Below are 27340 nucleotides of genomic sequence, written 5' to 3' on the forward strand. Positions count from 1 at the left end.
GGACTCTTCAAATTCAACCACATCACCCCGACTCTCATCGAACTGCACTTGCTCCTGCTGAAAAGCCTGTATCATCTTCAAATCCTGCTGCACCTTCTACAATGCTTTCACTCTGAAGACCCAAGCTACCTAGCTGAGAAACCCATCATCTGTGTAGGCCTACGATCCACCAAAATGGCATGTGCAGACTTGAACTCTGCCAGTGCAGGAAGGAAAAAAACTCTCTCTACGCCCCAAGACACTAGAACCTCCTCCCCATCAACATCAGACCCATGCTCAATAAATACTCTAATAATAATAAAAATAATAATATTGCAACAAAGTTATTATGGTTGGGAGGGCTTGTAGGATGGGGCTTGCAGTGCAGGCATGCATTTTAGTGTTGTACCCTGGGCTCTGTTTAGCAACTGCTTTGCAACTATGCCTCCAAAGGCCTGCTCCTCTTATAACATGCGTGGACACTATTGTGAACCACAGCTAAATATATAGCATAAGAGATTTACTACAATCACTTTCTGGCATTTCTTGAATTAAGCGTGACCTGCATTGCCTCAAAACTCATGTAATTACAATGCAATAAAAACGAAATGCATTGCATGTTTGTCATTGGAAAAATAGATTGACTGCTTTAATTTCCTTAGGCGGAGATTAACTCCTTGTTGGTAAAGAGCTTATAGTTGGTTTGTTTAAGAAGACTTCATCCGTAATCTGCGCCAGACACGCAAATTCCTCCAATGTGGAGACAGAGAGGGGTGTATCATCCATTGACATGCCTGGGGTCTCGTGTGCAGATGTATCCAGTCCCAGTCTGCACTTTGTGTGGTGTAGACAGTGACCATCCAGAATGTCTTCACCCAGGTTCGTATTTAGAACAAGTTCATCCTTTACCCCATCCAACTGCGTCTGCAGAGAGTCAAGCTTTACAGAATTCTGTTTGGACTCCTTTCGAAGTTCTATTAGAGCAGTCCCCATAGCGCAATTGATGGCCGATTTTAATGCTACCAATGTAGTTTCACTGTCTTCCATATCCTTGGTCAGTTCCAAAAGAATTCCAGAATGTTGTGTCACTTCCGTTTTCAGGGATTCAAATACTTTGACCATAAAGAAGTTAGAACGAAATGTAAGGCAGAAAGTGTAGGCGCTGACTCATTGGGAGCGCTACTCTTTTGTACTTCCTTATGATGAGACCATAGAGTATTCTCTCTGCCTCCCTTTGAATCTTTCTCTTGTGTGCCTACTTTTTGGGGATCTATTAAGGCAGATATGGCATTTAGTTTGAGGAGTCCAGGGAAATATAGGGGACCAAGGTGCCAACCCCCTCACTCCCTCTGCCCTATAAATTAGCACCATGAAACATATCAACATTAGCACTCCCCCGCCAACAGCAAGGAGATGCATCCACATCAGCCTGTGTGATGTCATTTAGGCTGCGGGACCTTCTTTGGGTAAAGAATTCAGAAATTGTGTTTTTTAGAGTTGTGGTAGTGAGTGTGTGCTCTCAATTTGATGGTAGCACATTCATCATGGGACCATGGTTAGGTGTCGAAACAGAGGAAACTCTTACACCGCAGGCCATAAGGTCCTTCGTTCCAGAACCAGTTGGTACTTGCTTATCCATGATAAAATGGCTCTCCGGGAGAACAAACCGACAGTCGCCAGCCGGATAAGGTTGAAATATTTCTTTATCCGGGATAGCCATATATTTTCAAGGCTGGGCGGTCCCCTCAAATTCAGGGCCTTTTCAGTAGTCCCTTCAGCGCTCCACTACAAAGATTGTACGAGCGGGACATTCTTTTCTTTTCTTTCCTGGAATCGCTCCATGAAAAAGGAAGCTTCGAGGGTACACTGGGCCAGACCAAGTCTGATGTAGAAAAAATTATCAATTAACTGCTAGGTTTATTGCAGCAGAGCATGGTATTATTGCACTTGGGGGCCTTAAACTAGCTGCTCAAAGGCTTGCAAGAGTCCACAGTCGCCGCCAGACCGCCCCCAAGTGTTCAAAATTATAGAATACACCTCGCCACACTAAATACACATTAAAAACTTTGCTGTCCCAGACACCAATGAAGAGATGGTCACAATCGCTGTTCCAGACACCAATGAAAAGATGGTCACAGTCGATATGTGGGGAATATAATAAGCGTAGCAAGTCAATACTTGGAAATCTGAGGCCTTACAGAGTCCGGGCTCTGACGGCAATGGGGTCTTTGAGCCGCGGCAGACCACACTCGTCCACTGCACTCCTACAGTAAAAGCGGGCAGAGGAGGAGTCTTCTGCCGCAGGGTGGTGGATCTTTGTAGAACTAAAGCAAAGCTCTATTCAGCTCTTGTCCGATCGTCCTCACTTATCTCACTCGTCTCTGCTCTGCCACCAAACGGTCCAATTCCGTTCCAGGAAAGGACCTCACACATTAGCATGTAGGATTGTCAAGCCGCACTGAGCCAGCCGCTTCCAACAATTCAAAATTGACTGCTTTTTGGAGAGCAAGACTTTCCTTTCAATAGTACTTTTGGGAATGTGACAGTAGAGGTTGAACCTGCAGCCAAATAAGTTGCATAAAAGCGAGCATGGTGCATGCTGCTATGAAGCATACTTATGCGTTCTCTGTCTCCCTTTGTTACCATTCCAATTCACAAGAAAACTAAGTAGACATAACTCAATTTGCCCTTTTAGATTTGTGATGTTAAGCAATATGGTATTCTTCAACACAATTTATGGAATTTTGTCAACCTATTTTTTCTTGCACTTGCACCACAGAAGAAAAATACAAAAAATGTTAGGGAGATTATCCTTAAACAGAGAGCCCAGGTCTGATTCTCACAAACAGAAGTGTGTGACAAAGTAAATAATAGAAGAAAAGTTGAGTAAAAAAAGAGGAAAAGTGAAGAAAATGAATAACGCTAATGCAGAACTATAAAGAAATCTCAAAATCTCAGAAGAAAGGACATAAATAAGAAAAACTCTAGAATTGTTTACGGACGATTCATTTAACAGAAGAAGTAGCAGTAGACGCAATGAAGAACTCGAGGACACTCCCCCACAATTAGTAAAAAGAAATCTAAGCAGACCCAATCACATTCACAACCGTAAGCCAAGAGGCTGCCAAATATCCACAGTGCCATAATGATGTGGCTCCTCAAGCTAGTAGTGCCATGGCAAGGTTAAAGGATGACACTCTAACCATGGTTAAGACTAACTACTGCAATCAGACTATGCAAACTACCCAAAACTGGCCATATTATAATGGAGAGTATGAGAATAACCAGAATATATGTGAAAAAACTGCACAGGCGCACAATGAATTAACAGATCCTATCCCTTGCCTGGTGGCAGCTTCAAACACTATTCTGAAGACAATTCTACAAAATAATGCATCATATAAACTGGCCTATGTTACTCCTCAATATGAAAACAATGCAAGAAAAACATATTATATCCAAACATCTTTTTTTAATTCTGGAATCCATATTTTGAACTGAGTACCGTGTTATTCTGGATCACTCATATATGCTGGCTCTCTTTAATGAAGTTCCCCGATTTAGATTAATCTAAACTAAAGATATTGATTTAGTAGACTTTTTGACTCTAATAGAAATGATATCGTGATATGATGATGTGGCATTTATAGCACGCTTGTACACACGTGTTTCTAGGCGCGGAGATCTTGTGGCTATTAAAATCCCCTCAAGAGCTGTTTATAATATGATCATAGAAGGCAATGAAGATTATTGGGGTATCACATGAGACCCTGCAATGATGGGGGACTTAAAAACTTTAATCAGAGCAGCCATACAAAAGATGAAAGAAGCAATTAGAGCTTTGGCTTAGGCCTCAAAATGTCATGTACAAATGGTTTAGCATCCATCCGTCGAGTGATACTAATGGATCAGGAGAAACCTCAGTGTTATGCCAAAGATGACTGGACATGGTTACCAGCAGCGCTCTCTAAAGAAAATGAATTAAAACTAGGGAGCAGAAATTGTCTCTAACATACAAGAATTTGTAACCTGTATATCTTGGAATGTGAGGGGGTATAGTAATCTGTTCAGAGATTATCTCACACACAGTTACATTCTTTCTGGAGGTTTGCACCTTGAATTTAATAGTGTGTGATGGCTATTTACTATTTCAACAAAAAGCCTCCAGCCTGAGAGGGGGTTGGCCCTCTGGAGGGCTAATAATTGCCATTAGAAATAAAAGGTTTGTGAATTGTAAACTAGTAGGGGAGGAATTTAAGGGCCTTCTGGCAACAAGGGTCTTGTTTGTACTTGGGACACGAGTGCGAGATCTCTTATCGATAAATGTTTACTGGAACCTGTGAGGAGTCAGAAATGAGACACAGAGACAGTGAAATCATAGTTTTGGCTATAAACCTTTATTCAAAATAAAAGGGGTTTGGAAAAGGCCTTACTATCCCTATTCTAGAAGGTGTTTCCCTACCTCAACCAAAACTAAAGGTCTCTACAATGTCACGATGTCCAAAGCAAAATATCATGTGTCTGAAATCCTATTCTCACATTCTACAAAACAACTCTAATATGGGATGGGTAATGTCTTTGGCCTTGTATGTGCCCAAATGTTCAAGTTCATAAGAAATGTATAACTTCAACACAAAAGGAGAAAGGTCACAGTTCCAGGGGACAACGCCTTTTCTCCAAGTTTCTCTTCAAGACACCTCAAAACTCCCAAGGGCATAAATCCTCCTTAGGGCTCCTTATGCAACACAAGGTGTGCATACAAAAAACACGTTGGTTGTAAGTTCCAACCTCATAGGAAACTTAGTGTACTTCCCTGTGTGATGAATCCGATGGTGTCATCACTTCTTTCCCGGCGGTAGCCTCTCCCCTTGTGGCATGGGGATGGTAGCGGCTACCTGATCCTGATGCTGGCGGTGGGTATATGAGGGAGGATCACATGGGAGGAAATAAGATCTGTATGTAAGCCATCAAAATCTGACTTACCTTTTAAGACTCATGAAAACACCTTCTCAGAGTCAACCTACAAATCATCCCGCCAGCCCCAAAGCCCCCTCCTGCACCTATTTTTAACTATACCTAACCCCCCAACCACTTATCTGCCCTTTCCCACACCCCCAAAAAAAATTAAATTAACTTTTGTACACGTTTAAATTGCATAGCTTTGGCGATGAAAGGACGTTATACCGGCCTGGTGTCCTTGCCTGCTAGGATTTTTACATAGTTTGCTTTGGAGACTTGCAAACTTGACTTCGCCTGTTCGGGGCTTTTCATGTGATTTACTCCACACACTTGCAGACTTTCTTTTGCCTGGTTTACTCTCCTTCCATGGCTGTTCATCTGATTTACTTTATACAATTGAAAACTTGCTTTCGGCTGGTCTACCCTCCTGCCCGGGCTTTTTATCTTATTTACTTTATACAATTGAAAACTTGCTTTTCTCTCACATTCATCTGTAAACCCCTTTTGGGTAATATTGGATTTCATATCCCTTCTCATTCGCTTCATGTACTTTTGTCTTTCTTTGGCAGTGTTGCCGAAGCACCCCAGTGTCCCATTTTCTCTCTATATGACACACCGGTTTCTTGTGGCATCTTTTGGTTCCATCACGGTAGATGGGAAGCAGCACTCCGAGGTCCCTCCTCCAGTTCACGGGCTCCCTGGCTTCACTGACAGCTTCCACGTCCTTCCTGGCTCCTGCTTTCCTCTGGGCTCTCGAACTGTGTTTGGGTGGTGTTGAGGCTGCTTTCAGGTTTCCGTGGCGGCTAGGAAGTTTCTTCTTTCTTCGCTCTTGCACTCGCTGCATGGTAAACCGGCCTTGGCAGTCCTCTGTCTCCTTCTTTCCTCCCAAGCCTGCTGGCTTCATGTTGTTTTAGCGTCCTCACAGTACCTTGGTCAACTCGCTTTCCCAGAAAGCGTACTCCCACTTCATACTGGGTAAAGCTCTTAAATTTCCTGGCACCTATCATACGCTCACAACCACTATAGCGTAAATGGTGCTTCTCGTTCCTGGTGGTCTACATTACTCCATTCAGCCTCCTCTTCCCTGTATTTCTAGATGTATGGGAGTTCTAGGCAGTTCTTGGTGTTTTAAGTGTAGAGTATAGGAAGAGGTTACCAGTAGTTCTTGTGGATGGTTGAAGGGAAGCAGCACAATATGCCATCAAGGCCTGCGGAATGGAGGTTTATCCCTAAAAGGGAAAGGGGAATACCATGTCTCATGTGTTGATATATCACCTCTCTAAGGGTCGCCTTCCCCAATGTGGTCCTTCCTCATGCAACTGCCCCCAGGGTCAGGATCACATAGTGGCTGCTGTCCCCTGGCCACATTGGAAGGGGCTACCACCGGGAAAGGAGTGATGACCTCATCAGATTCATCACAAACCCCTCCCACTCTGATATTGACAGTATAATATCCAAATTTAAGATTTGAATAGAACATTTTAAATATGAAACATCTGACAGAGACATTGTAATTACAGGGGATTTTAATTCTACATGTCTAGTGTTACCAAATGAAGAGAATAATATGCTTAGAGCAGTTTTCTCACCAGAATGCTAAAAAGAGGTATGGTAATTTTTAGAAAATGTGTTTAATAAATGGGGACTCCACTTGCTAAATGGACATGTCCAGGGAGATATCCCGAGCAAACCCACTTGGCAAAATGGTGATTGGCACTCACAGATAGATTATATTTTCATACGAAAGAAATCTTTCTCGAATGTATTTGTAAGTTAAGTAAACTGACTTACGTGACCATCATATGTTGATCCCCAAATTATGTTGACTAAATGCCACAAGTCAATCGAAGGGTTTGAAAGAAGTTGAGGTAAACTATAGAACAAAATTGATCACTGTGTTTAATGACAAACAGAGATCCAGAGTGCACACCTTTGATTAGACTATACAAATTAGGAAGAGAACCTTACGTAGTGAGATTCAAACTATAAGATTGACTTATTGAAAAAGGCTGAGAAGATTAGGCTGTAAAAACAAAAGTATAAAAATTGTTTGAAAGCAAATAGGTTCCTACTTGAGCAGATGGAGGGAGAACGCAGGTTAGAAGCCATCCTTAAAAATAATAGTGTACATTTTAGTCATACATAGAGAGAGGGGACCAATTCCAAAGGGGAACTCTGACTTACCCTATATCTGAGGAGAGTTGGATAAATCACTTTGCTGCCTTGTATACCAGTATGGGCAAAGGGAAAACAGATTGCAGTGATGAGAAGCAATGAAATTTCAGATTTGACTATGACAAGATCATGGGGCTGATAAAATGTTTCTTCTAACTCGAGGGCCGCTAACCCAAATGGTATGAGCAACAGGGTTTTTAAAGGAGCCCGAAAATATGGGCAAACCTTTCTTTTATATATTTTGGCGATGTACTAAGAAGTAAAATAAGCCCTTCCTCCTCAAAAACATCCCACATTATTCCAATATTTAAAAAGGAGATCATAGAAATCCAGCTAATTATCGCCCCATTGCATTATTGGACGCGGACAGCAACATCTTCTTGTCATTAGTCCTGAAAGAAATTGAATAATGGGAAAATATGACTGTTAGATTGTTAAAATATAAAAAGGGTTTTACAAAGGGAGTAAATACATCCCTGAGTGGTTTTGTCTTGGACTCTCTGATAGACAAGCCCTTCGAAATAGGTAATCCACCTTTGTACATCACCAGTATTAACCATACACAGGCTTTTGATATGCTCAGTAGACCTCGCCTGTGGGAGAAATTGAAAAACTGGCAGTTCCCAGACAGTCTTCTAAATATTTTCAGCCATCTCCATAAGAACACCAATCTCAGGGTTAGATTGGACATGAAAGGTGCTCTGTCTAGAGAGATAATAACAGACCAGGGGCTGAGACAGGGTTATGTCTTGGCTCACTGTCTGTTTCATTTGTATTTCTCTGACATAGGGGATTATTTAAACAAGGGTGCTTTTATTTCACCTCATACAGATGGTCATAAAATCTGCTGTTTTACATATGCGGATGATATAGTCCTCATATACCAACACACAGGTTGGCTTGCAATGATTGATTAATGCATTCCAAATGTATACAGATGAAAATTAATAAAAAATTAACACAACCAAAACTAACATAATGTAGTACCCTTGCTATGAAAGGGGCCCTAATTTCTGCTGGAAATTAGGGGAGGACCTGCAAGTCCACCACATTGCTAAAATGAAATACAAAAATAGAACACTTTGGAGCCCAGTGAAATATATCATTAGAAGACATTGACGATTCACCCTTATTCCACTGATTACATTCTGTTCAAAGGTGATGACAGCTTGCATGTACAGTCTGGAGGTTTGTACTTTGTCAGAGGATATTAACTTTGCGTGGTTGGGAGGGAAAATCTGGCATAAGGCACTCACACTGCTTTTTTAACTATTATATCCTCCCCACCAAACACCCTACTTTATGATCTATGATGGCAGATGGAGAATCAGATTCCAGATATTATAAAAACCTTTTGAGAGAAGTGTTTTAACATTTTAGACATTTTCAAAATCAAGCCAAGAGGACATTGTTTCAAACACGGTTGGCACTAAGATGAAACTGTACTTGTGGGACTGGAGCAACACATGTGTCCTAAGGGATCAATATACTTTATATAAAGATATGGCACAACAAAACAACAAATGTGGTGTTCTTCCAATTTATTTGGAGACATTTCCAGATGGCCACTACATCAATATCTTCCTAGGATTTAGCTTGAACCTTATCTCGACTTGGGAAATCAAATATATCAGGACGATTTTCGATGATAACACCTGCAGATTTTGTTCCAGCAAACAAGAAACTGAGACCCTTCGACATATAATGATAACATGTCCAGCTTTGCAAACCCTGAAACAGGACATATTCATAAGATTCTTCTATGAGGAATATCGTTTAACTATGGACACATTTTGGGAACATCTTTTCAGTAGGAGAAACATCGGCCTTATGATAGATGTAGTGATGTTTTAAACAGTGTCTAAAATGGTAACTATTTGATGAAATTCATAAATGATAAAATGTAATGAGTATACATGTAATGTATGATTTTTTATTGAACTATGTGAAGATTATGATATACTATGCAACAGAGCGGGCTGGCAAAGCTGCAGATGTGGTGGTTCATGAAGGAGCTGAATCCAGACTGACGGCAGCCGTTTGTTCTTTAAGCCCCTTCCCTCCTCGAAGCAGAGTAGAGCAGGGCCGGCAGCAGGCTGATAAAGCTGCAGAGGTGGTGGGTAAGGGAGGAGCTGAGCCCAGACTGATGGCAGCCGTTTGTTCTTTAAGCCCCTTCCCTCCTTGAAGCACAGCAGGGCTGGCGGCTGGCTGCTAAAAATGCACATGTGGTGGTGCAGGGAGGCGCTGAGCCCAGACTGATGGCAGATGTTTCTTCTTTAAGCCCCTTCGCTCCTCGAAGTGGAGCAGACCGGGGCTGGCAGCAGACTGTTAAAGCTGTTTAAGATGATAATCCTGTTTCGGTAGTCAGTTTTACTGTCCAACTTGTTAAGCATTTGTATTTCTATCCAGCTTCCTGGCGTACAGTGGATAGCCACAGCCCTGTATTTTGTGGTACCTTTAGAACCAAGTCCAAGCCGGGCAGAGATTGAAACTGTAGCTGAGGTCAAGTTTGGCTGGGTCTGGCATTTGAAGTTCAGATCCCAGAGCGTTGAGTGTTCTGTGCTGTGTCCAGTGCTGTGCCCAGCACCCAGATCTGGGCCGAGGGGCTGATTGTGGAGTGGTACACCCGGTGTGCGGCAGATCACTTCATGGACCTTTCCTTTTTTTGTGCCTGTATCTGGATTAACAAGGTTTATGGTTTATGGTTGAAGACACTGAAGACTCAGTAATGAGCTGAATGATTCCATCTAGCGAGGACAAAATAGGTTGCCAAACGGAATAGTGAAATCTCAGAGCAACTTCAAAGAAACCTCAGTGAGCAGCACGAGCATTGTGCTGTTTCCCTGTTAAGATAAGTCACTCTGAGCCCCTGAGCTCTACTTTTTGCTACATCGGATACTGTGTTTCTTCGCACATTTGGTATGTTTGCTGCGGGTTTGTAGGAACAATTTACTTGTTGAAATTTGACAACTACTCGTACCCTGTGGTTGGGGGGGTGGAGTGGACGTAGGAGCTAAGTATCTGCCAATGCTGACTGTTCTGTTTACCTTGTGCACAATGAATCTGGTGATTTGTTGATGGTAAGGAGGTTTGTAGCGGACGCCTAAAGGCAGAGTTGTACTGTATATTTCAACACTCTCTATGACACTTATTGTGTCACCCCCCCCTTTTTTTCCCGCTTAGTGATCATGAACGAACATCACACTAAGGATGGACTATGGGGAAAAGAAAAGCTACACACAGCCGCTCCACGTTGAATGGGGGCAAGTCTGGTAATGTGGCAATTGAAGGGTAAAACAGGGGAAAAGTCTCATTCCACCTTGGACTCTTACTTGGAAAAGATAGCAGGGCAACTGGAGGAGAACATCGAGGCTGCAGAAATGGATATATCCATGACCACCAATACGCTTCTGGCAGGCACCCAATCACAGAAGCTGTTATCAGCAGCATGTTGAGAGTGGGCTGATCATCTCTGTCCCAGTATCAGTAGGGGGAATGTCCATGCCACCTCTACACGTTTGCATTCTGGCATTGACTCATATTCCACAGGGCTGGTCCCTGGTGAGCCAACCCCATATTCTCCTTGTGGCCCCCATCTGACTCCACCTGAGATTGGTGTCCCTCTTCCAACTATGGTATATGATTCCAACCGTGACCGATTCCCGTGGGCCCGACAAGAGTGTGGACAAGGACGTTGGTGATAAACTGGGCGACTTAAAGCTGGCCAACAAGGATTTGACATCCAAAGTAAAGTCCCTATCGGTTTGTGTGATGCATTTTAAATCAGTTACCTTTAATACCTTATCCATACTGGATGACTTGCTGAGATTCCTCAGGAAAGACTTTTGTCAAACCTCGACTCTATCCAGAGATCCAGTCCGATTGGACCGCAAGACATTCAGCTGAAGGCCCCTGACAAGCAGAAGTTGTCGGTGGAAGGGACATCTGCCAGAAGTAATGTGGCTACAAGAGTGGAGCTACAGAGGTACTGGGACGGAACCAGGTGGTGCCTGGTGATGATCTAGACCTGGGTCTTAATCAGAATTTGCTGTAATTACCTCCTGAGGCCCTGCCCTTAGTAGCAGTGATATTTAATGTACCCCCTTTAAAGATGGGTGTTTATGAAGACTGTAAGACTCTTATCAACAAATCAACCCACTGGATAAACTCTAGCTTGAATGCAAGGCTCCTCAATCCACAACACATATTGATGGCTAGGAGGGTGTGCTGGGTGGGTCTGACCAAAAAGTCAGCTGAGGTGGTCTGTGTTTCAGTGATATTTGCTAGGCCCTGTATTAAGAGTTATGTTGTCAATTCCATTGGGGCACCATTAGTAGATGCAGTGCATGGGTGGCGTCTTTGAGTCCTTTCTATCCAGTGTGAGGTCTCCAAGGGCTGACCAAATTTGGGCACAACTCAGCGGTCCACAGTTTGCCTCCCTGGAGAAGCCCAGGAGCTTACCAGCTTGGTGTCTGGGAAACAGGCTATTGAGGGGGGGAATGAGGGCACAGTTCTCTTGCCCAGGGGGGTAACCCAGTTAGAACCCCATACCGCTTACAAATACCTATCCGAGATGGATTCTATTGACTGACCATTACACTCTGGGCCTAGTTCCAGCTATATCCCACTTGACGATTCATCTCTGTTGGGTGGGCTGATAATTCATGCACACCTAAATGTCTTCCTGCCGGCTCAGTCTTTAATGGTCATGTCATGGAATTTGGGCAGTATTAAATCTAGGCTGGCCAGCCCAGAGGCATTGATTTTCCTGGAACAGGCAGATATAATTCTACTTCAGGAGATTTGGTCCTTAGAGGAAGTGGACGGATTTGCTGCACACTTTGTTGTGGCCCAGAACAAATCTAGTGGCTGTTGCTTTGGGGGCATATCCATATTGGCAAAGACCACTCTTGTAAGTGAGCCATGTTTTAACTGCCTTCCTCTGAGAGCGATGGTGGCGGTGTGGGGAAGTGCTAATGATCTTGCCGCCTGTCTAATGCCCCCAGGGCATGCTATTCTGCCCTGTCTTCTCGGAGCTGAGAGTGAAAATGTCGAGGCCGATTATCGGTTCTTACAGCATAAACCTGCTTTGCTTTATTGGCTGTGTGCTGATTCTCCCCGAGTGGGCTGGGCACTATTTGCTATGCACTGAACATAAGGAAAAGTTTATTAACATTTTGGAATATTATTTATTGTTCTTATTTATGTGCTTGGGCTTGTTCTATTCCTACCGTTTTTGTATTGGTTTTATTGAGCTGATAGCGTTTGATAACTGTATTTTTGTATGTGCTGCTGTTTGTATGGACATCTTTTGTTATTTCCGAAATAAAACTTTAAAGAATGAACACTATGGAATGAATTTGTATTATTGTAATTTTATACAATTTTGAATTATCTTCTTTTTTCTTTATTTCGTCTTTACAAATGTCTTTGTTTAAGAATTTAAAAAGCCAATCCAATAAAAATATAAAAATGCAAAGTTGTGAAATTCATCTGCATGGGGGGGGGGGGCATTTTTTAGAGGTGGAGTAGACGCTATGAGCACTCATACCCACCCCCAAACCCCCATCTCCTTTGCAAGACCAGGGTGCTAATGGCATTAACACCCACGTTTACGAGCGAGATTGGTCATTAATGTCCTTTGCAGTACTTTGGCTCCGGCTGGCCAAGACTTTGGCCACGTCTTTTCTTGAAAGCGGATGTTAACACCCCAGTGCTTTCCTTAGCTAACATTCCACCAGTACAATGCCCACTGCAAGGTTCTGAGGACCTCCCCCAACTGTTTACTTTCTAACCTGTTTTTGTGATTTAGCCATATTATAATTGCATTAAATATTTGCGGAAAGGACTGTGATACACATAACACTTGTGTCACCTGCTACAGCCCAGTCCTCCATGGGTGTAATGCCCGCTTAGAGTACTGGTTTTGCAATATTGATAGCTTAAAAACTAGTAGCAGGGAGTAAAGAATAGCCATTTTGAAGCAGTGCCCCTGAACCTTCCCAGTATGGATTGAGCATGTTTTCTAATTCTTTTTACATTTATCTGAATTTTTGTTATGGCATAGCGCTTCATGCCAGATTCCTCCCCCTTTCTCCCACTTGTCTGGACTGTAATAAAAGCTGTAATGATTACTCAGTGCAACTAATCTTCCTCGGCAGGATGAAAGGCTCGTCTGGCCTGCCGCAATGTTATAAGGCATATACCTTTAAAGTGATGGCCCACACATGTCAGTGAGCTGAGTAAATAAATACAGTAACGAGCGACCAGCCACTTTGCTAGACCTAGGGCAGATCTCTTAATCTGTGTGGTCTCATTTATTATAACTTCACCCCTACACACCATCGGAGCGGGGTGCTGTATAAATAGAAATAGTGTGACCACACAGACAACATTGGTGATATGGTAGGTCTCGTTCGGTATGGAACGAGATCTCGGTTGCACCCGCGTTGTCTTCTGTAGGGCACCTGCCACTGTGCAGCGTGGAAAAGGAACGGGAAAAAAACCAATCTCACGGATATTATGACAACAGGATAGGCCAACGCTGAGTCTCCAGATGGGTGGGCATGTGGCACAGTGTGCCTGCCTGAGATTGCGCACCCTTGCAGAGTGCTGGTGCACCGCCCCCATTTACTCGACATGTGTCATGGCGTTATCAATGGCCCAGAGGGATTAGACTTTTTTTAAACCGTGATTGGTGATGTGTGGTAGTGATGAGATGGACATGCTCAGAGACTCAGAATGTGGTGGAAAGTTCCTGAAACAGGGTCACTAGCATTATGGCAAATCTGTGTTATCGAATGATCATTGCAAGAGTATGGTCGTTGAGGGTGTGGCAAGACAAAATTCAACATGGTCAGCCAATGATGCCCAGGCATCAAGGCTCTCTAGCTCCACTAACTGAGTTTGACATTTTAAGCACCATTTCAAGTCAAGGTCCAAGATGGGCCTCATGGTTCGAATGCCTAGAAATGTACTTTGATGCAAAAGGAGAACTCAATGATAGCGCCAAGAAATCCACACTCAAGTGCTTGGCGGAACCTGCAGTCCACAGGATTTTCAAGACTAACACTGACGACAACTCGTATGCCTTGACCACTGTGTGTTTGACCAACTAATTCAGTTTGATGGTAAATACTGATTACGAACACTTCCTGCTGCAAGACACCAAACAGAAGGAGGATGAGTCATTAGACATATTTCCAGACTCTGACAACTTGCTTCCACCTGCGTTTTGCAAGATGAAGAAGATGAGGTTCACACCTCATCACAAGTGATTCAAAGCTGTTTGTGAAATTATTCACATAGCTCCTCAGAGAACCTGGTATTAGTCTAGCCAGGATTCATAAACTGGGGCGATCACAGGAACTGGCAGAGTTGAGCCCATCTACGATGGACTCTGCCTTTAATCCCTTAACTGCTAGGATATTATGCAAGTCTATGCCAATAGGACTAGCTTGCTCGTCTTTAGTACAAAAGCGTATGCATCCTCATTTTTGATCATCAAAAATGAGGAAAGAGGAAGAAGGAAGGATTACTCTAATCCCATACTAGGGGAGAGAAAGTCCTGGAGAGAGAGAGAGAGAGAGAGAAAGAATCAAGTAATAATAAGGTTTAGGAGAACCTGAGAAACCTGAATATTGTAATCAGCCAAACAGCTCATCGAAACTCCTGAGAACCACGAGAGGCATATTGACAGAGGGGTTAATAATACCCCAGGGAGATAAGTGAGACATTGGGACAAAGAAACCCAAGTGGTGGTAAGAGGGATCACCCACATCTCAGGGAAGTAAGTAGAAAGTTCAAGAAACCTGATTGTTGTAGACTTCCATACAGCTCACAGAAACCCCCTTAAGCGTTGAGAGAGCCATATAGGAACATGTGTAATCCCAACCCCAGAGAGCCAAGTGAGACATTACAACAGAGGAACTTCAGGGTTGTCGGAGCCCAAGAAATCCAAATATTGTAATCAGCCAAACTGCTCACAGAAACTACCAAGAGAGGCATATGGAAAGAGGGGTTACCTAAAGTCCTAGGAGATAAGTGAGACATTGGGATAGAGAACCCCAAGAGCCAGAGGGGTCCAATAAGACAAGTGAAGAATCAAATCAAGGGCAACACAGAAGCAACCAATACGTGAACGTAGTGGGGAGAAACCGACCCAAGTGGTGGAGAGGGATTAAGGAGGTATCCGTCCACCTATGACAACTTGAACATTTGACCTTTTCAGTAACTTGGGGAATTATTTTATAAACTTGGGAACATTTTGGAACTTTGACAGATAGTCCCGAACTGTTAAATCAGGGAGCATTGTTTACTATGGATAATCATTGGATCTGAAACCAGGAGGGATTCCTGGAAGCACTAAGAGAGATCTGAGTGAATAACTCTAAAGGCAGGACACTCTGCCTAAGTTTTCTTTTATATTTCTTCTAAGTGGTAGGGTCAGTTCAGATAATAGGTTTTGGATAGAGGACCATTTTTATTATTGATGGGCACCTTTAGTACAGTTTTTTAGGAAGGGAATTCCCCTTTCAGCAGTAGGAATAGACAAGCATTTTCTTTTTAGTTGAATAAAACCCTTTGATAACATGTCCTCTGGTCCCAAGTTCGTCTTCTGGCTTCTCAAAGTGCCATGAGACAGTTCCAAAAAGGGAATACCACCAAGCCAGACAGGCTGGCGGAACGTCTAGCCTATGCACATACTGCACCTACTCTCTACCGCATGCAGTGGATTGTCCAGTGAAAGGCCATGTCTGTGGCAGGTGCGGACGCACTAACTAATTTGCGAAAGCGGGAAAGGCTCAGTTGCCTCCACTACCGTCTCAAAACAAACCCAGGCAAAAGCAACAATCTGGTAGGGGTAAACAGAAGGTGGACCCGTGAGTACATGGTGATGACCCCAAACACCTGAATAAAAAGGGTGCAGAAGAAGTTTTCATATTGATCATGGGTGCAGGGCGAAAAACGGAAGTGGCAGCTAAAGTGTGAATTGCGCATTCAAGAGACTGACCCTTTTATTATAGACACTGGTGCATCTGTGAATTTGAGGGCACTGCAAGATCCGAATATATGAAATGCAAGCTCACCGTATGTGAGATGCAAGCTTTTAACTACTAGCCGAACTATTAGCTGATAGTTGTATCGCATTGTATGTGATTTCAACTGTTTAGTATTCCTGTAAACCCACCTCTTTGACAGACAGGCTACAAAGGCAGTGAACAGAAAGGGGCAGGCACAGCTGTTCGCAGAATGGGGGAAGAGTTTCCCACAGCGTATGGGGATACTCTAGTCTACTGAGCTGGTTACTATTTCAGGGCCCCACTCTGAATGCTCATGGAAAGGAGCAGCAGGAGTTGGGTGTTTGTGACTGGACCCTAAGGCATGAACAAGGAAACAATACTCACAAGACTGAAGCCTGTATGGGTCCAGTAGGAACTGAACAGTGACTGCCTCCAGAAACAGGAACCACAACATTGTTAACAATATGGCACGTGGTACAATATTGAAGCACAGCAAATATTGAAGCGCAACAAAGAAAAGGGGCAGTGATTGCCTGCTAGTAATCCCAGCAGCCAAACAATGTACAAAAGAATTACACAAGCACAAGTGAGGACAAGAACTGTAATAGAAATATTATGGGAAAGAACAGGGAGCCAAAGTGAACAGGGTTCAAGGTAGAGCATGGAAGGAAAGAGGATAAGTAAGAAGACAAGAATCTAAGCAAAAGGGTACAGGGAACTGGAACTGAAGAATGGAAACTAAGGACCGGAATCATGGAACAGCGGATTCAACTATAGAGCAGAATTGGACTAGAATAACAAGGGCAGGACTGATATATAGGAAGCTAAAGCCAGGTAACACGGACTATGGCTACAGAACAAGGAACTGCAAGCAGGGAGCAAGAGAATTTGTGGTAGAGAGCAAGGGGCTGCAGATATGGAATAGAGGACCGCAAGCAGGGGTGCAGAGTTGCAGGTCAGGAAGCACAGGGTTGCAGGGCAGAAGGCAGGAAGTGCAGGCAGAGAGGCAGGGCAGGGAGCACAGTGCACTGGAACAGGAGCACGTTCTGTGAGGAGCAGCAGGAAACAGCAGAAATCCAAGGATCAACGCACAAGGGCCTGGCAGCAAACTCAGTGCAAGAGCCCTGTGCTCCTGCAGGCAGCTGCTTAAATGGTGCCCTGCCCTGTGCTGAAGCAGGCTCGGCAGCAGCAACTGGACTACCACACCTGAAGGTAATCTGCCTCCTCCCTCTCTGGTTCCGGGAAAGTGAAAGCAGCACGGATCTCTAAGGGTTCTGGAGATTGTAGTTCTAAGACTGCTGCATAGGAATTGTCAGGTAATGAGAGCTGCCACACGGTGCATTATGGGATATGTAGTTTTTGAAATTAAATAAGGAACTACCAATGTTTTGCAAACGGAAAGTAAAGACAAAAATATGAGCAGGTATTGTCGTGGGAGGATTATGGTGATGAATGAGTCCCAAATAGTCCGCAATGGGTGCCAGTTGGTGTTCCTGTGGCACAGTCATGACAGTATAGAATGCTGATTGGGACGAAGAAGGATGCAAATAAGCATGTGGTTTAAGAGGGTTTAACAGCTATAAATATAGATTCAGCTCTAATTGGCTAGTATTATTCGTGTAAGAAAAAGACCCCCGTGCTAATGAATGCAGGCTTTTAAGTCAATAAAACGTCTTTGTCAGTAATTAGTGTAATCTTCTTTTGTCGTTCATGCTTGCAAGGCATAAGAATGCAGTTGGACTAAATAGGATGCAAAGAAGACATGTGATCAATCAAATTTAAGTGAAAGGTATACGATCAATTGATCACTGGTCTCTTCAGTTTTAAATCCTGATGATAGTCAGTATTTTAAAGTAAGCATAATACTGTTGATTTTATATATCGTTTGTGTAATAAGGCCGTGCTCTGTGGATCATTTTCTAAAGCGCCCTAGATTCCTAGATATGAGTGCCTTTATGTTTTAGAAATACAATATTTTTATTTGCAATTTAATAATCCATACAAAAATTTAAGTGAGCTATTTACACACTGTGGCCCAAATGCACACTGACCTACAACTGGAGAGGTCTATGCTGTTCACAAAAGCAATAAGTCCGTCATAAACCAAAGTTGCTCCATGGGCCTGATTTACAAAAGGGTTTTAAATGGCGCAATCCCATTAAAAAATGATCTGTAAATCAAGCCCAATGTAACTGCTTTTTTAATTTAGCCCTAGTTTTTTTTTTATGTTAACATGCTACACTTTGAACAATTCAATATTAATATGTTGGCCAACATTGAAATCCTGTGAGCTTAAAGATGGTTTAATAACTAAGTCAGCACTGATACTTCTCTTTAGTCACATTAGCGAATATTGGTAGCATAAGATTGGCTGAATAATGTGAAGATTAAAACAAATTGCATCATATGACCAATAATTATTTGTATTTATTTTATTTTTATTTTACTTATTACTTGAACAGCTTTGGTCTTATGTGAGTAATTAACCTGATTGTAGTTTAAGTATCCACATACAACCAAAGTTGTTCTTATTGGTCACATGAAGAAAAGGGAACAGAATCTGCATTAAAGGTTTTGGTAATGTCGGTTTCCAGTGGAAAAATACATTGGGATGATGTTCTTTGGTGTGACCTCGGTTAAAATCAGATGCTATTTTTTCCACCAGGCCTAAAGACAATTGTTGGAGCCTTGATACAGTCAGTGAAGAAACTTGCCGATGTCATGATTCTCACAGTCTTCTGTCTTGCTGTCTTCGCACTGATTGGCCTCCAGCTCTTCATGGGTAATCTGAGGCAAAAATGTGTGCGATGGCCGCCTCCCAATAACACAATGTCAGAGGGTGAGATGTTTGGGTTTGATAACAGCACCACATTCAATACGACGATGTACAACACAACAGAGATCACAAATAGCACATTTGACTGGGATGAGTACATTCACAATACAGGTAAGTGGAATCCTATTCAGCAAGGAATGGCATGTGAGGGAAAATTGGTGCCACCTTTAGATGCCATCTACTTTGTGAAATGTAATTGCATGCAGACATACATGAATAACAGTAAAGTGTATATATTCATTGTTGTACAGCTGAAATCCTTTATATTTCCCAATTCTTAGTCTATCACACAGTGATGTCGTTTGGGGGTCACCAGGGGTCGCATCTGCGACTCCTGAAGTTTCCCTTGCTACCCATAAAAACCTTTTTTTTTTAAATTGAAGCTCCTGGGCTGTGGCCAAAGCCATGTGGCTCTTTGTTTCCGGAGTGGCTGGCTTTCTTGATCAGGCCTCTTAAAAAAAACAGGAGGTTCCACAAGTGTAACACTTTGAGCAGTGAACCCAAATAGGAAAGAATAGGAATAACAAATAATTTGTCTTTCTGGAATTCTATACAGTGATTGCTAGACTCATTAAAGGTTTATTTCAGGCACACTTCAGTAGGTGAGTCACTGATTTAGTCTGTTCTTAAACACCTCAAATTCACAATGCAGACAAAAACATAGCAAAAACGTTTAGAGTAGAATAAGCATCCATTTCGGACTATGTATTTTGCTTTTCACAAGTTGCAGTTATAGCATGTTTTTTTCTGCCGTTGTCTCTTTTACGATCATCACAAGACATTCCATCTCGGTGTCCTCGGTCACTTGACAAAATCTCATGCTTAAAAGCTTGTGTACAGTTTAGAAATGTTTGACCATAGCACATAAAGTGGCCCTTGATTTTATTGTGTCACAATTAATGTTTTTTTGTAATGTGTCTATCTTTCCTATATCCATTGCATGCTGTTCAGGAGGTTTGTTTGCATGAATGAGGTAACGAGTGCCCAGAGTACGGGATGCTGTTTGAGTGTGCTGCTTTCCTTGCTCTACCCTAAATTCTTTAATACTCAGTTATGAAGCCTCCCAATGATATGTATTTTGCGAATCGCTGTAGCCTGAAAAGTAGATCCACGCAGGCTTGACATGTGGCCAACTTTGCACCAGCCCTGCAGATGAACTGGCCTGCTGTTAAATCTCAGTTACCAGTTTAATGGTATCCACTATAGAGTGTAATTTGCTTTCTGACTTTGAGAACATTCAGGCATGTAATTGCTCATTTGACTATAGCCGATAAGATAGCTATAGCCGGTATGATAGCTCAGTGGATTGAGCGCTCGCTGCTGTAATGTGTGTGTGATCTGCAGATTTGCATCCCGGCAAGACCGACTCAGCCTTTCATCCATCTGAGGTTGAAAAATGAGTACCGACACAGGTTGGGCGATATTGTATGTGTATTTGTTCCATATAAAGCGCGTAAGTGTCATACAATAGCACATCATTATCATTTGGCCTTCGATATCTGCTTGCATTCACAGTCATTTGGTAATATGGGCCTTTCTCGGGGAGGATCGATAACTCAGGGGCAATGTGTTTATTTTGAAAACAAGACAACTCAGCGCAAAACACGTTCAAATCTGATCCCGCGCTTAGAAACCACTTGTTAGTATTAAGCATATTATAAAAGAATGATTATAATTATACACACTGATATTAATGATACATATGGTGATCCATTCTTGTATGAAATGTATATCACGTTACAGTGAAATTGTAACCATATTTCGAAGGGATTGTGTCCTCCGATCTTTGATGTTATCCATTCTATCTTGCTGGCCTCAGAAAGTTTTTTCAGTAGAGGGCACTGCGCGTCGACGTCCTTCGGGTCGGTGTCCCTCGACAGCCTCCGTATCGGCGCCGAGGTCATCATGAGTATAAATAGACTAGCGCAGCATCCGTTGCTCAGTTCCGTTTTTCCGCGCTTCGTGGGCCTCGGAAACGTAACACTCGGTTCCTTTCTTCAGAAAAACCTTCTTATTCTTCGAAGATTATTACCATTACACTATGGCTTCTTCATCCGAACCATCGACTCCACGGTCCGGTTTCAAAAAATGTCGTGACTGTGGGAAGGAAATGTCGTTAACGGATCCTCACAGGATGTGTTTGTGGTGCCTGGGATCGGAGCATCACTGTTCGGAATGCGAGGACTGTATGTCCATGATGGCGAAATCCTTGAAGAAGCGTAAGGGGAAGTTAGAAAGAGGTAAGGACTTTAAAACTTCTACTCCCTCGAAAGTTTCTTCGGCTGAGTCGAGACATTCGTCTCCTCGTCGACAAAAGAAACATTCTCGTTCAAGGTCTCGAAGCGTTTCCCACTAGTCTTCGAGATCAAAACATTCTTAAGAAGAGGCGTTGTAGATCTCCCTATTCTTTTTCCTCTACTTCCCCAGAAAGGTCACCTGTCCCACAAAACACAGCTCTCCGACTACGTGGGAGGAATTCTGTAAAAAGATGCTTAGCATCTTCGAGAAAGCGGCCTCGACCCGCTCAGAGACGTCTAAAGGTGATACCCTGGGTGAACGACCCGGAAAATCAAAATGCTGCGAGTCGTTGAACCCGGCAAGAGAAAGTACTGGAGAGCGTCATGAACCCTCGAGTAAAAGCATTAAGACCGCGTCATTGACACTGTCGTCGAAGATTCCTTCGACTCACAAATCTGCGTTATCGACGCCTTTGTCGAAGGGCCCTTCGATGCATAAATCAGTTTCATCGACGCCGTCTTCGACGCCACTGTCGACCCCGATAAAGGACAAACCTACAACTGTCACCACGTCACAGGCAGTAGAGGTGTCGAAGGCTTCGACCATGGCATCGAGGATGCCACTGACAATCTCGACAACGCCGAGTAGGATTCCGATACTCTCGAGTGCATCAAGGTCTTTTCAAACTTTTTCGACACCTTTTTCAGGATTGTCGAAGCCTACGACGTCCACGTCGACAACCTCAACGCTTTCTCAGGCAGTGACAACAAATTCAGCTCCTTCTGCCCTAGAAATTGGTTTTAAACCATATCCTAGGTCTGACTATTTTAGAGCCTTGTCCTCTATATATGAGGAAGGGGACGATTCCGACAATGAGAGACCCTTTGGTTTACAAGGGACTACTATACCCATACCAGAGGAATTAATCACTGAGGACAACAGGTTAAAAGACCTTCAAGAGTCTCTACATGAGGTAATTGGTTTAGATACTTCTCTTAGAGTTTGCTAAACCAGACCCTGGAGAGCATGCTGAGACGCCTTATAGGATTCTGAGGGCCAGAATAATCAAATTCATGGGGTGGACTGCACCTACACCTTCTTTTCAGCAGGATGACCTTAGTGATATTTTAGATAAAGGTCCACAGGAGGATCCTGTTGTTCCTTTTCATACTGCTCTGCAAAGAAAAATATCTGCTAATGGGGGAACTCCTGAAGTTATCCCTGCAGTAAATAAAAAACGTTCTGCTAAATACAGTATCGGCTTCAGATCCTGAATATCTGAGCAAGCATCCAACTCCAGAGAGTTTGGTTTTGCAAGCTGCGACTTCATCTAACAGTAAGTCGGCATACCCTACTATTCCACAGGACAGGGATGATAAAGGATTTGAAGCCATGTCAAAAAAAGTATTTTCGGCATATAGTATGGCTCTTAAGTTGATTAACGACACTTGCACGCTAGCAAGATTCAGCCACACACTTTGGCAGTGTGCTTCATCTGCGGCTGACTGTCTCCCAGAAGGAGAAGAAAGGGATGCATTCTTAAACATCATCAGGGATGGAAAGGATGCAATGTGCGAGTCCCTCCAAACAGGCATTGATTCTGCTGACAGCATCAGCAGGGCCATGGCGGCAAGTACCACAATCCGCAGATTTGCGTGGTTGTGGAAGTCTGGTTTTGCTTCAGATGTGCAGGCCAGACTTCTGAACATGCCCTTTGACGGCACTTCTTTATTTGGAAAGAAGGCGGATGACAGCCTGGAGAGATTACAGACATCCAAGGCAGCAGCGAAATCCCTTGGGGCTGCAATCTGGCAGACTCCAAATCCTTCCTCAGGAGCTTCCTGAAGGGGTAGGTCCTTTCACCTTTACTCCGCATTCAGAAAAGGCAGAGGACAGCCAGCTCAAAGGTGCCAGAAACGATTCACCCGTGGTGGACGGGTCAAAGGTACAAAAGCCACTGCAGTAGGTGATACCTTACCCTCGGCATCTGCGTCAGCCGCTTCTAAACGCCTCTAAGGTCTCCCCTCACAAGACACCAGTAGGGGGCAGGTTAACTCAACATCTGGCAGAATGGTAGGCTATTACGTCAGATGCTTGGGCATTGGAGACAGTTGCCCAAGGTTACTGCCTGCCCTTCCTACACATTCATCCGAGTCATCCACCGAGGAACAACTCTTTGAAGCTTCTAGACCCGCTCCTTATGCAGGAGATTTTAGACCTGCTAGAGAAGGGTGCCATAGGACCGGTACCCGTAGTGGAGAGGAACAAGGGTTGGTATTCCCCCTACTTCCTAGTACCAAAGAAGGACGGAGGACTGAGACCCATCTTGGACTTGCGAGAATTGAACAAATTCCTGAGGAAAGACAAGTTAAAGATGGTAACCCTTTCTCAGATCCTTCAGGCCCTCCAGCTTCAGGACTGGTGGGTAACTCTAGACCTTCGGGATGCTTACTTCCATGTGCCAATCCATCTCAAACACAGGAAATACCTGAGGTTCACAATTGTCAACTCTTAATTTCAATTTTGAGTCCTGCCATTTGGGCTGACCTCCGCCCGAGGGTCTTTACCAAGCTAATGTCGCTAGTGGCTGAAAGTCTAAGGAGGGAAGGGATCCACGTCTACCCCTACCTGGACGATTGGTTGATAAGAGCAGTATCTCCGGAACAAGCTCAGATCCAGCTAGATTATGTCTGCCACTTCCTTCACATGCTGGGCTTCTCCCTCAACTTAAAGAAGTCACAGATGATACCATCACAGAGACTCCAGTTCATTGGAGCAGTCCTGGACACTTCCCTGGAAAAGCCTCGCCACCAAAGGTGAGGGCTCAAGATATTCTACAGATGGTCGTCAAGTTTCAAAATGCCCAACGTCTACCAGCCTTCGACTTTTTGAGGTTGCTAGGCCTCATGGCATCCTGCATCTTCCTTGTGCCAGAGGCTCGCCTGAGAATGAGATCCCTCCAGTGGGCACTAAGAACCCAACTGTCGCAATTCTCAGGAAGAATGTCAGATCTCCTTCAAGTCCCGGACAGAGTGGCTCGAGACCTTCAGTGGTGGGCCTGTCGGCAGAACATCTAGAAAGGAGAACAGTTTTGGCAACCATGGCCGAAGATAACAGTAGTCACTGATGCCTCACTCACGGGGTGGGGAGCCCATGCCAACCACTTGACCATCAGTGGTCTTTGGTCTCCATCAGATTCCAGACTACACACCAACCTGTTGGAGCTGAGAGCAATCAGACTAGCGCTGAAAGCTTTTCTGCCATCAGTACAGGGAAAGAATGTCCTGATAATGATGGACAACACAGTGGCCATGCACTACCTCAACAAAGGAGGAGGTGTAGGGTCACTGTGCAGAGATGCAATGCAGCTCTGGTTTTGGGCAATTCAAGAAGGAATCTCTCTATCAGCAGTTCACCTAGCCGGAGAGAAAAACTTGACGGCAGACGCTCTGAGCAGGCTGAGCACAGTATCTCACGAGTGGGAGCTAGCTCAGGAAGTCCATCAAGAGATCTTCACCCTTTGGGGAACCCCTCAAGTGGATCTGTGCGCCACCAGCATCAACAGGAAGTGCGATCAGTTTTGTTCAAGGGAATTTCCCCCGAGAGGAGCTCTAGAGGACGCGTTCGTAGTGGACTGGGAGTTTCCACTTCTGTACGCGTTTCCTCCAGTCCCTGTCATTCCTCAAATGATCAGGAGGTTGTGAAGATTCCGGAAAGCCATGATCCTAATTGCCCCGAAATGGGCTAGGAGAACGTGGTACCCGGACCTTCTGGACATGTCCATCTGTCCTCCGATTCGTCTTCCCCAAAGAGAGGATCTTCTCTCGCAGCAGGTTCTCCATCCAGACATCAGACATTCACGCTTGGTTTCTGAAAGGTGAGATACAAGAATTGGGATCTCTCTGATGACGTTGTGGAGGTGTTGCTTTCGGCTAGAAGGCCAGCAACAAAGACTTTATACCGCTGCCATTGGAGCAAATTTTGCAGCTGGTGTAGAGAAAAGAATATTGAACCCTTTTCATGCAATACACCAATGGTGTTATCTTTCTTGCTTTTCTTAGCAAATTCAGGTCTTCAAATTGGTATGATCAAGGGCTACCTCGCAGCGCTGTCTATCTTTAAGCGTACTGCGGAGGAGCCTTCATATTTCAAAATACCCCATGTAATTCAATTTCTGAAAGGATTAACTAATGTTTATCCCCCAAAGCCTTTTCAAGTCCCATAGTGGGACCTAAATCTAGTCTTAAAATTTCATATGGGTACTCCTTTTGAACCACTTCATTCCTGTCCATTGAGATTTCTCACTCTTAAAACAGTTTTTCTAGTGGCTCTAACTTCCGCCAGGAGAGTGAGCGTATTACAAGCTCTATCTTGCAAACTTCCTCATACAATCTTTCATAAAGACAAGGTTGTTTTACAAGTGAAGCCTAATTTTCTCCCAAAGGTGGTCTTTGAATTCCACATTACTCAGAAAATAACCTTACCTTTGTTCTATCCTCCTCCACACCCAGAGAAAGAGGAAGAGAGGTTACACAGGCTGGATCCAAGGTGTGCCTTGAATTTTTATATTAGCAGACTTCCTAGGGTAAGGCAAGCAGACCAATTGTTTGTAGGATACGCAGGACACAAATTAGGATTGCCAATTCCAAAGCAGACCATTTCAAGATGGATCATTTTAACCATTCTAGAATGCTACAAATTGGCAGGAAAAGAACCCCCTGGACATCGTAGCGCTCATTCAACCAGGGGTATTGCAGCCTCTTGGGCCCTCCAAAGAGGGGTCCCAATTAAAGATATATGTGCGGCTCCCACATGGTCGTCCGCACATACTTTTACCAATTTTTACAGCCTGGATTCCTCCTCTAGCCAGGATACAAGATTTGGGAAAGCTGCGTTGCATTCTGTACATCTTTAAAGGGAAATATTTCATCTTTACTTCCACCTCCTCTTTACACTACTGCTATGGGAGTCTATCAAAGATAAGGAATATGTCAGAGGACACAATCCCTTCGAAGAACAAGTTACTTACCAAACTGGTAACGTTCTTTCGATGGGATGTTCCTCCGACGTATTCCTGATCGCCCCTCCCATCCATCCCCGCAGTAAACTTCCCTTGTAGTTGCAGCTTACGCTCCTTCAAGGTTACTAACCAATTCATGCAAAGCAAATCTGAACTTCAAAACGGAACTGAGCAACGGACGCTGCGCAAGTCTATTTATACTCATGATGACTTTGGGGCTGAAACGGAGGCTGTCGAGGGACACCAACTCGAAGGACGTCGACACGCAGCGCCCCCTACTGAAAAATGTTTCCGAGGCCAGCAAGCTGGAATGGATAACATCAAAGATAAGGAATACGTCGGAGGAACATCCCATCGAAAGAACGTTACCAGTTTGGTAAGTAACTTGTTCTTTGAATAGATTGTGTGCTCCCACGTATTTCTCATCTTTAGATAGATATCCTTCCAGCTTCAGCTGCTTCAGAATAAAAATAATGGCACAGGTCGCTGTGTGCCGATGCGGTCGACTTGATGTGCCTCGAGGGCTTCCATCTTGGAGTCAACATCATCGTTGTTATATATAGCATGAGCAGAACTCGTTGGCTTCAGTTCTGTTTTTCTGTGATAGCTAATGCTTTGAGAAATACGGCACGCTTTGTTTTTTTGTTAAAAAAAACTACAACATTGAGTGCAATGGCCTCATCTTCTAAACCATCAACCCGGAAGACAGGGTTCAAAAAGTGTCAAGACAGATGTCTCTCACGGATCCTCATCGAGTGTGTCTGTGGTGCCTTGGCGTGGAGCATAGGACGACGGACGATAAGTCCTGTCAGTCCATGACTGGTAAGGCTCTGAAAGAGGGTAAAGGGAAATTAGCGGTGGGTAGGCCCCCTCTAAATCCCCCTCGAGCACTCTGTTGAAGAAATGCTCATTTAACGAGTCGAGAGGCAACTCTCCTCGAAGGAAGAGATCGAAAAAGCGTTCACGCTCCAGAAGCAGATCGCACCATTCCTCATCCTAATCGAAGAAGACAGAGAAAAGGCACTATAGGTCGCCTACTTCTTCTTCATCCGATTCCTCTCCAGGGAGAAGGATAGTCTGTCCAACTAAATCCTCGACACCACCTCAGTG

At 43.8% G+C, this 27340-nt stretch overlaps 1 protein-coding gene across 3 annotated transcripts in view; it reads left to right on the forward strand.

The window, feature by feature from the left end:
• The window catches only part of LOC138521307 (sodium channel protein type 4 subunit alpha-like), a 3496387-nt gene that overhangs the window by 1392700 nt on the left and 2076347 nt on the right, over nucleotides 1–27340 (forward strand). For all 3 annotated transcript variants that reach the window (XM_069634046.1, XM_069634045.1, XM_069634044.1), the window contains one exon: nucleotides 18802–19083. In XM_069634046.1, coding sequence (XP_069490147.1) covers nucleotides 18802–19083 — 282 coding nt within the window. The remainder of the gene's footprint in view (nucleotides 1–18801; nucleotides 19084–27340) is intronic.

The sequence above is a fragment of the Ambystoma mexicanum genome, chromosome 13 (assembly GCF_040938575.1).
Source record: "Ambystoma mexicanum isolate Mex_15411 chromosome 13, UKY_AmexF1_1, whole genome shotgun sequence".
Taxonomy (NCBI): domain Eukaryota; kingdom Metazoa; phylum Chordata; class Amphibia; order Caudata; family Ambystomatidae; genus Ambystoma; species Ambystoma mexicanum.